The 9,956-nt window shown below is 35.9% G+C and overlaps 1 protein-coding gene across 2 annotated transcripts in view; it reads right to left on the bottom strand.

Annotated features, from left to right (window-relative positions):
- Positions 1 to 1,348: 1,348 nt before the first annotated feature.
- MRPS35 (mitochondrial ribosomal protein S35) overlaps positions 1,349 to 9,956 on the bottom strand; it is a 41,870-nt gene continuing 33,262 nt past the window's right edge. For both annotated transcript variants that reach the window (XM_081310588.1, XM_081310589.1), the window contains one exon: positions 1,349 to 1,927. In XM_081310588.1, the coding sequence (XP_081166714.1) occupies positions 1,661 to 1,927 (267 nt within the window). In that variant the 3' untranslated portion in view covers positions 1,349 to 1,660. The remainder of the gene's footprint in view (positions 1,928 to 9,956) is intronic.

Genomic DNA, 9,956 nt, shown 5'->3' with positions numbered 1-9,956 from the left:
AGGTGGACTGACACTGTGTGACCCAAAACTCCCACCCTGAATTTTGAGTTTTATTTATTTTTTGGCATGGCTGGTCCCACCCTCAGATCCTTGGGGGCTGCCCCCCACCCTAAATAAAGATACTCCTCTCAGGTATGATGTAGATTGCCTATCAGAGGCAGACATCAAAGGCCAGATCTATCTTTGGCAAGATCAAATTCTTCATTGCCTAGTACTATTCCCTCACCTTTCATCTGCACTGAATGATTACCCTAACTGAAGCCTCCTGACATGATGGCAAATTATCACCCCCTCAGCTTTTACTGCTTTCAAAATATTTCCTTTTTCAACTCTGTCTGTATCTGTTTTCCTTTACACCACAGAATTTTAAATATGCTGACGTATTTCTTCAGGTATGCTCTAACATGATTGAAAAAGTCATTTTTAACTGTCTTGCATTTCATTCACTGTCTGTATCCAATTGGAACACAACATACTGCTCATTCTTTTTTGTTGTTGTTGTTTGGTACTCCAGGCAACATTTTCATTCTTTTTATAACCTGTAGACTTTTGGTTTTACTACTACCAAATCACACTATCATTTTACAAATATTTTAGACAACTGGTTCGAAACTCCTTTTGACTTTCATTTATATTCTCTAATTCTGTTGGGCAAAATACATCTGTTAGGTAAGTGCAATCTCAATAATTCCTTCATTGTGATTTAAATTAATCACCTGTTAACAACTTGGAAATGGTAAAAGTAACTTGTAATATATTGAGTTGGGGCTGCTGGTATATAGCTCCGTGGTACAGAGTGAGCTTAGCATGCAGGAGGCCCTGGGTTGAAACCCCAGCACAAAAACCAAAACCAAAACCAAAACCAAACACTGAATTGACAAATGAATGGAATGTTTTTAAGAGCAATTTTCATTTTGCCGCTGACTCCAATGATATTCAAGGCCCTAATCCTCATCTCGTTCTCAGGTTGTGGCATCCCTAACTGGGCCATCAGAGAGAAGAATACCAGCTAATATCCACTTGTATTTTTCTGCTAGCTTGGGTTTGCCAAAATGAGCTCCAGAACATAGAAAGAGTTGAAATAACATGAAGAACCCTAGAAGGGAGAGATGGAACAAACTTTTTAGATTAGAAAATACTTTAATTGAGGATCTGTTTCAACCCAGAATTGGCGATAGTGTAGGATAGATTGTAAGGCTAACAGGCATGGGAACAGCACTGAGCTGCAAGTGAAGGGGCTGGGTTCTGAGCCTAGCTTTTCAAATAACCAAAATCATCTTTCAAAAGCCAATAATGCCAATAATGCCTATCTGAGGGGAAAGAAATGTGGCAGGTGACAAAATAATACTTAATATGAATATTAACACCTTTAATATTATATATATGTAAGTATACGAATATTAAAGATGTAATACAGAAATAAAATCAAAATTAGAACCAGAGAAATCACAGAGATCTTCTGATTAGTCTAATAAACCCAGTGTATAAACTTAGAAAACTTGGAAATAATCATTGCCATCATACATTTGAATGAAAGGAACAATATTAACTCTGATGTAAAACAATGGTTTTTAAACATTTTCACTTTTATATCAAATTAGATATTGATTACATATATCATAAAATTAGTAAATCAAAGCAGGGTTTTTTATGTTGTAATTCATGCCAAACTTAATATTCTCTTCACTGATTCTTTGTACTGAGAAAGGGTAATTTCATTTTCCCCCTCATTCTTAAGAGTAACAACAGATTTTTGGTAATCTTCAACTTCTTTAGTTCCAAGAAGTTCTTCTTTATTTACTTCTGTGTTCTCAGCAGCTTTAATTTGAAGAAGTGTTTCCAGGATATTTTTTTCTGAGGCACTATTTTTCCATATATATTCTTCCATGTCTGCTTCAGTCTTATTTTTTTCCCATTCTTCAGTTTTCTAAAAGGAAAAAACAAAGAGTTCTCAATTCTGAGATTGTTATCAAAAGACAAAATATTTTTGTTTTGTTTTTTTAAATATTTATTTATTTTTTTTTAGTTTTAGATGGACACCTATTTTATTTATTTTTAAATGATGCTGAGGATCGAACCCAGGGCCTCTCACATGCTAGGTAAGCCCTAGCCCCCTGTTTGTTTGTTTTAGGGTAAGAGAAGTTTGCAAAAGGTAGAGAGATCCAGGGGACACTTTGTACACTGATTGACCCCTTCATGAAGCACTGTTGTGACTACCTGGCCCAGCTTTAGGGCTGCATGCTCTATTCTAAGAACACCAGTCAGTCAAGCTGTTACCACTCATTCGCTCTATCTGCCTTGCAAATTTCACTTACAGAGCTATCCTATTTTCCAATAATTACAGAAAACTCTTCTGTAGTTTCTATTCCCTTAACACACCAATATTTCACACTTCTGAGGTTAAAAATAATGAAGGTTGAGAGGAAACTGTATCTGATCTTTTTAACAGTCTTGTGGGAATGAAAGGGAAGGGCAATTACATTAAAAATTCAAAGTATATGTGCATGTTCATAAGCAATACATAGTTTTTATCAAAATGACTCTTTGTTTCCATAATGAAAACAAATTTGTTAGAATTTGTTTTTTTCTTAACAAAATTTATTACCATGTATTCTAGGGAATACTGGTAGGTTTTATGATATTATAATTCAAATTTGGGATTTGAATGGAGATGTAACATTCTGCAAAAAAACAAGCAACCTAGCTAATAAGTAATATGCCCTGGTTCAAAGAAATGCTGAACAGCCACATTCTTTCCAAATTAACACATACAAATATTCTAAGCCAATGACTATTGTAGAATCATCCACTATTCTGAGTAACAAGTTTAAAAGTAGTAAAATGTTACAAAAAAGGTGTATAAGCCTGTCAGAAATACTATTCTACTTCAGAAAAATCCTACTGAAAGAACCCAACCTCGGGCTGGGGATGTGGCTCAAGTGGTAGCGCGCTCGCCTGGCATGCGTGCGGCCCGGGTTCGATCCTCAGCACCACATACCAACAAAGATGTTGTGTCCGCCGAGAACTAAAAAATAAATATTAAAAATTCTCTCTCTCTCTCTCTCTCTCTCTCTCTCTCTCTCTCTCTCTCTCTCCCCCCTCTCTCACTCTCTCTTTAAAAAAAAAAAAAAAAAAACCCAACCTCGAGCAGGCAGAGCTTCAGGTCTCATCAGAACTCTGTTCTAAGACACAAGTACATATTTTCCACCTATGCCCCTCTCTCATCCTCATCCTCTCTATAGAAGCTCGAGAAAAGAGAAAAAAAGAGAAGCCATAAATAGATCACTAGACACCACTTAATCAGTAAACCCCATTTAGATTGCTGAGACCCAAGGAAGAGGTTCCCCCAACACAAACAGACCAGCAAGAAGAAAGCTTCCTTTGAATCCTTCAAATTGAGAATCCTTCAAGAGAAACTAATAAGATAAAGGGTATCTTTTCTGGTCCCCAAATTCTTGTGCCAAAGTCTTAAGCATTTACAATTCCTGAATGTTTGCTTTGCAGTCCTAAATGAAATTTAAAGATAGAAATAATTTTCCCAGCTTATGTTCTATAAAGCTCTTATTCCCTTTTTTAATCTGGTAGAAAGACTAGGCTTGACAGGAGGTGGGGTAAAGATAATGTGAAACTACTTCTTGTTGTGCCCTTGCCCTAAAACCCTGTGGCAAATAATTTCTAACAAACTCCAAATTTGTACATTAAAAAAAAAAACTGGCAAAATTATCAGACCCAACCTATTTTTAAAAAATATTTTTTAGTTGTTGATGGACCTTTATTTTATTTATGTGTATGTGGTACTGAGAATCAAACCCAGTGCCTCACACATGCTGGGCAAGCACTCTAACACTGAGCCACAACCCCAGCCCCCAACCTAATTTTTACTGTAATTTTAGGAGAAAGAATAAATGACAGACCCTTAAAAAAATTGAATGCCCTAAATTAAACATCCTATACTCATTGAAATGCTTTAGATATTGTAAGAAAACATCATGATTGTTTCATAATTCTACCTTAGGGGTAAAGCATACTTAATTGAGGATACCAACAAATATATTTTACAAAACATTAAGTAAAATTGTTACTCCATCTCATTCCTGACTGGTAGAAGACAAGCAATTAAGAGACTTAATTATTTAAAACATTCTAAGTTCCAAGTTTGAAGACAACTTATGTAACTAAGGGAGACCTTATCTCAAAATAAAAAATAAAAGAGTGAGGGGTGTAACTCAATGGTAGAGTATCACTAGGTTCAACCCTCAGAAAATTTAAGTTTCATCCATGTATTATCTGGACTTTCTAAAATGCTTTCAATAGATACTTATGCATAAGAAGTAATAAAGGTAAATCCACTAATAATTTCTAGAATTTCATTTATCTTCGCCTTACATTTGGTATATATGAACATGGTGATTTACCACAGTATTTCTCAGGTATGCCATATTGATTCCCTCAGCCCTCAGGGAGGCCATGTAAGCCTGGAGTTTCAGAAGTAGTGTCATACATTCTCTTCCCTCATTTACCTAGATAAGAAATTTTCTAAAAAATAAAATAAGTAAATATACATATTTACAAAAAAAACCCCACAAAATTCACTCAATAAAAACTGATCTATACATTTGATTCTTTAAAAAAAAAAGAAATTTCTTTCCTTCTTTTCTCTCTTTTTGTGGTGTTGGGGAGTCAAACCCAGGGCTTTGTGCATGCTAGGCAAGTATTCTACCACTGAGCCACATCCCCAGTTCCAGTAAAGGATTTTCTATGTGCATAATGACATGAGAAGGTAAGAAAACCTTGCCTATAGGATAATGTATGTTTACAAGAGAAAAATCACTACATTCTAAACAGTTACTGGTAGATAAAATGAACTAACATTCTGTAAAAGGCATGGCTCTCACTAATCTTGTTACCAATATACTGCAGCACTGGGTTTCAGCTGCAAGCTGAACAAAATTCACATTTTCTACATATTCTAGCTTTAGAATTCAAACTGTACAGCTGAATATAAAGTCCAAGATAACAATAGTAATAACCCAACAAAGTGAATATTTCCTATCACCCAGTATCTCAAATGCTTATATATATTAACTATTTCACATAATTCTTATACAGACCTACTAGGAGATTTTAACATCTCTACAGAAAAGAAACCTAAATATTATAAAAATTAAATAGAGAGCTACAATCTCTTAGAGGGTTTTAGATGCCAGGATGTGTTGTATTCTAGGAAGTAACATAGTGCACATACCATATATTTAGCAACTCTTTTAGAAAGATTCTATAGCAGTATCTACTGATCTAACACATTTAGTCTATCTGCAGCAAGATATGCGAATATTCACATTACATGGAATAAACAAAATATATCAATTGCTGGGCACACTGGCATGCACTCATTGTCCCAGCCATTCAAGAGGCTGAGGCAAGAAAAAAATGCCTGAGTCCAGAAGTTTGAGGCCAGCCTGGGGCAACATTATATAACCCCATCTTAAAAAAATAAATAACATAAATAGCTTCTTATCCATTCAGATCACATTTTTCCACCAAATGAGACATGAAAAGACTATCCATTTCTAAAGCTTTTTGGGTTTTAGAGTTACAGAGGTTTGCATATCTGTAATTTGGTCAACATCAAATAGGAAGGTGATATAAAACAATATTTAACATGGGCTTCGGTGTTTCCCAGGCCTCAATTTAAATCCTAGCTGCATCTCTGATTTCATAGGGCTGATCTAAGCATTAAAAGAGGTCAAGGATTTCCCTGTACTAGGAGCACCTACTCATAGTAAAAACTATATAAATGTTTGCTGTTAATAACGTAACTTCAAAGAAGAGTAGAGTTCAAACCTAGGTACCTATGCCATGGGTTTGGGGAGGAATACTTAGGGATGATGGCGGGGGGCATTTTTACAAAACTTTTGGAAAATGTCTTCAAAGTGAATGTGACCTGTACCACCATCAAGCAATAAACTCAAACTGTAAAGGTAAATACGAACACAGTTGCCTCAAATGTTTTACCATGTTATCCCTATTCACAAAAATCAAATGATTGATATTTATAAAACTGGATAAAATAAACAGAAATAAGAAGTCTGCTCTTTTCTGTCACAATCTAAAGGTGATACTTTTTTCCCTCTAGTGCTAGGGATCAAACCCAAGGCCTCGTGCATGCTATCTAATGGAAGAGAAATGAGTGGTTTGGGAGGTTTGAGCTATTAGCCAGGGTTTGTGTGATAGATTAGAATTTGAGAAGCCACAAACATAACTGGTTTTAGTTCTGAAGCTATAAATAGGAAACTAGGGTGCCAGGGCTTCTAAAAAACGAAGTGTAATGTCCCATAATCTCACAGTATTTAGGAGATAGTCCTGCTAGAGGGAGGAGGTCCTTTTACAAATACTCAACCAATCTCCCTCTCAAGATGCACTAGATTTTGAGGCTGCAAGGGGCAAGCAGTTACCAGACTAAGCCCAAAACTTTTGAAGGGTGTAAATAATGCCTCAGCACTCTTTCAGTGATGTGAACTCAGACTCACCAAGTTCCCAAACAAAAGCCAGGAAGGCTATGCCTGAGGAAAATGAAGAAACCAACAGTGAACTAAATCTTACAAGAACTACAACCAGTCCTAACCCAAGTCAATCATGAATGTATTAAATAAAACCCTGACCCTGTCTGCTTAAGAGAAAAACCAGGAATCCCTTCTGTTGGACAATACCAACTGGAGCTTTATGGATCTCTTAAGACACAATGGCAGCCGTACAATAAATAACTATTTGAAGAGAAGAAAAATGTCATTAATAAATAATAAATTTAACTTTTAAATTTAACTTATTAGATGTCATTAATAAATAGCTATGCATGGTTAGTGTGTGAAAGCATTCCCAACTACTCAGGAGACTCAGACAGGAGGAACACAAATTCAAGCCAGCCTGGGCAACTTAGTGAGATCCTGTCTCAAAATATTTTTTAAAAGTGGGGGCTGGGTATGTAGTTTAGTTGTACAGTGTGCCTGGATTCAATGCCCAGAACCACAATTAAAAAAAAAATAAATAAATAATAAAGCCCAGCACTAAGTATGATTGGAATATATTAATTTTAAAGCATAAACAGTTTGTTTATGCTTTAAAATTAATATATAAAATTAATAAATTATTGGGGACAATTAAAATTCCATTGTAAGCTAAAGTTGATCATCATTCAGGCAAAGGGTTCAATTATATTATAGACACCTATTTTAATGTTCCAATCACTAAACATTTATGTTCACAATTTAATCTAAAAGTATGTATATAATACACAGTTTCTCTTTTCTTCCCTGCCTGCAATGAGAAAACCTGCCTGACCACAAACCTAGAAGCAGCGACTTTCCATTCCATGTGATCCTGTTTTCTTTTCCAGTTGGCTCAATTATCATTTATTCATTCATTCAATAATTTTTACTGCCTAATTACCATGCCAGACACTGTACTCTCCTGGAACTGCCAGTCTAAAGAGAAATCTGAAGTTGAATAGGAGCCAGTCAAAGTTTGTAATCCCAGTGGAGGAAAAGCATCCACAAAGGCCTTGGAGCTGGAAAAAGCTTAGCACATTCAAGGAAGTGAATGAAAGCCAATGAGGGGATGAGGACAAATGGCTATTAGGATACTTGCTACATACCAACCACTATTTTCAGTCCCTTAAATGCATTAACTAGTTGAATTCTCACACAATCCTATGAGTTTGTGATATTATCATCTGCTTTACAGACCAGGAAACTAAAGTCCAGAGCAATTAAATAATTTGCCACAAACCACATTGTTTGTTAGTGGTAGAACAACATATTCTAAGGAGGAACACAGAGACATGGTAAAAAGATTATCAAAAGAACACAAGAATAACTTAATCTGAACCTATCATCTTTTCCCCCTTTTAAGTATAAATTTAATAAAAAGAAAAGCATACACAGCTAATTGATGTAATGGTCAGTATATTCTCAAGCTATAGTAGGCAAAAAAGTATCTGCTTCATTAAACATACAAATTCTCACCTCCTAACATTTTATTTACAACTCCCTTTGCTTGCAGCATGAATCGTAATAATATTCCACAACTTATGATTACAAGCAAAGTATTGTACTATATGAGGGAAAACAGCTTAATGATTTAAAAAATTGCAAGGAACTTTAAAATCATAAAAAAACAGGGAGAGGTGAATATTCATAATGGATGAAAAGTGAAAAAAAAAAACCTGCTGTCAATTCTTTCAGCTACCAAAGCCAAATTTTAACTGAATGTCACAGAAATCAATTCAATTTAGATCAGTCTTTAAAAACTGACTGAATGCTAACACGCCAGATACTATAGTTGATGATGAGAAAATAAAGATGAACAAAATATACAGTCCTTACCCTTAGTAATCACAAACTCTAATGGAGTGAGGTAGACATGTATACAGGCAATTACCATAAAAGTGATAAAACTAATGCTAACTTGAGGAAGGAAAAAGGAGTGTGGCAGGAAACATCTAAGAGAGGTTACATTTGGGGAGTATTAAAAGATTCGTATGAATTTGCAAAACTGATCAACTGCAAAAAAGGATAAGACAATAATACTCGAAAAATTGAGGGAATTTTGTATCATGGCTTAGGTACAGGGTTTAAAACCTACATTTCCTAAGTAACTGGTAATGAAGTAGCAAATTACTGCCAATGATATGCTACAGTTTAGACTTTATCCTAGGAAATGGGAAAACATTGAAGGGTTTTATAAAAGAATGTGATACAACAGATTTGGGGGATTTTTCCTTTTCTTTCTTTTTTTACAATAGTTACCCTAACTAATACAGAAAGTGACTAAGACAGGAACTGAATTAGAAGGCTCTTACAATTATTCAGGTGAAAGATATAAAGATTATTCTGGAGTAATAGCAGTGAGGATGAAGAGGAGAAAATAGTTTTAGCAGGTATATAAAAGCAAAAACTGAAAAAAAATTGTTAACAGATATAGGAGAGAGGAAAGAAGACAGTATAACTCTCAGATTTTTGACTTCAGCCACTGCATGGAAAAGATGAACAAGGGGTTTTTCTTAAAGATTTTTACATATATAGGCTTTTGAGAGTCAGAAGTTAAACAAGGTCATGGCTGAAGGCAACAAGATCTGAGGTGCCTATGTGCATCACCTTCAGCGTATCACCATCCCACTCAGGGATCTAGAGCTACTGCTTTCTACAACAAATCTAAACTCCTAAGTGTGTGACAGACAAATCCCTTCACTTTCTTGCCTACTCCTGGCATTCTAACTCCCACCAGACATCATCAGCTTTGATACTCCATGCAAATACAAAAACTGTCTCAAAAGGAGGTGGGTGGTGGCACTAGCTGGGCATGGTGGCGCATGCCTGTAATCTTGGCGGCTTAGGAAGCTGAGGAGGGAAGCCAGCCTCAGCAAAAGTGAGGTTCGAGGCAACTCAGTGAGACCCTGTCTCTAAATAAAATACAAAATGGGGCTGGAGATGTGGCTCAGTGGTCGAGTGCTCCTGAGTTCAACCCTGGTACCCGCCCCCCCCCCCAAAAGAGGCCAAATTTCTAATCAGTTTCCTTATTAACATTCAAAGACTAAGGGAAAAAAAATGTGTATAGTGCTATTTCATTCTTCTAGGTAAAAGGACCAACTCCTCTAAAGAGAACTTTAGCTGGCTCTCTCCAAAACTCCCAGTGGTGTGTTTAACAAACCCTAAATTCTGTCTCTGAGCTCTCCTTTCCAAGTCTCTTTGTCATAAGAAAAACAATTCATTTAAAAAAAGATAGGAAGTCATTCATAACCAGGGTTCAGCATCAGAATCAGCTGTGGAGCCTCTAAGCTACACTCGTGGCTAGAGTCTGATTCTGTGGAGCCCAGGTGTCTATAGTTTAAGAAGGTTCACAGTTGAGACAGATCTTACCCCAGCTGAAAACAGGTTGCAGAGATCAGTGAATTTTCAATC

This window comes from Spermophilus citellus (assembly GCF_964194105.1).
Source record: "Spermophilus citellus genome assembly, chromosome: 10".
NCBI classification, from domain to species: domain Eukaryota; kingdom Metazoa; phylum Chordata; class Mammalia; order Rodentia; family Sciuridae; genus Spermophilus; species Spermophilus citellus.
Note: the sequence above shows the minus strand (reverse complement) of the source record. Positions and strands in the feature narration are given on the sequence as shown.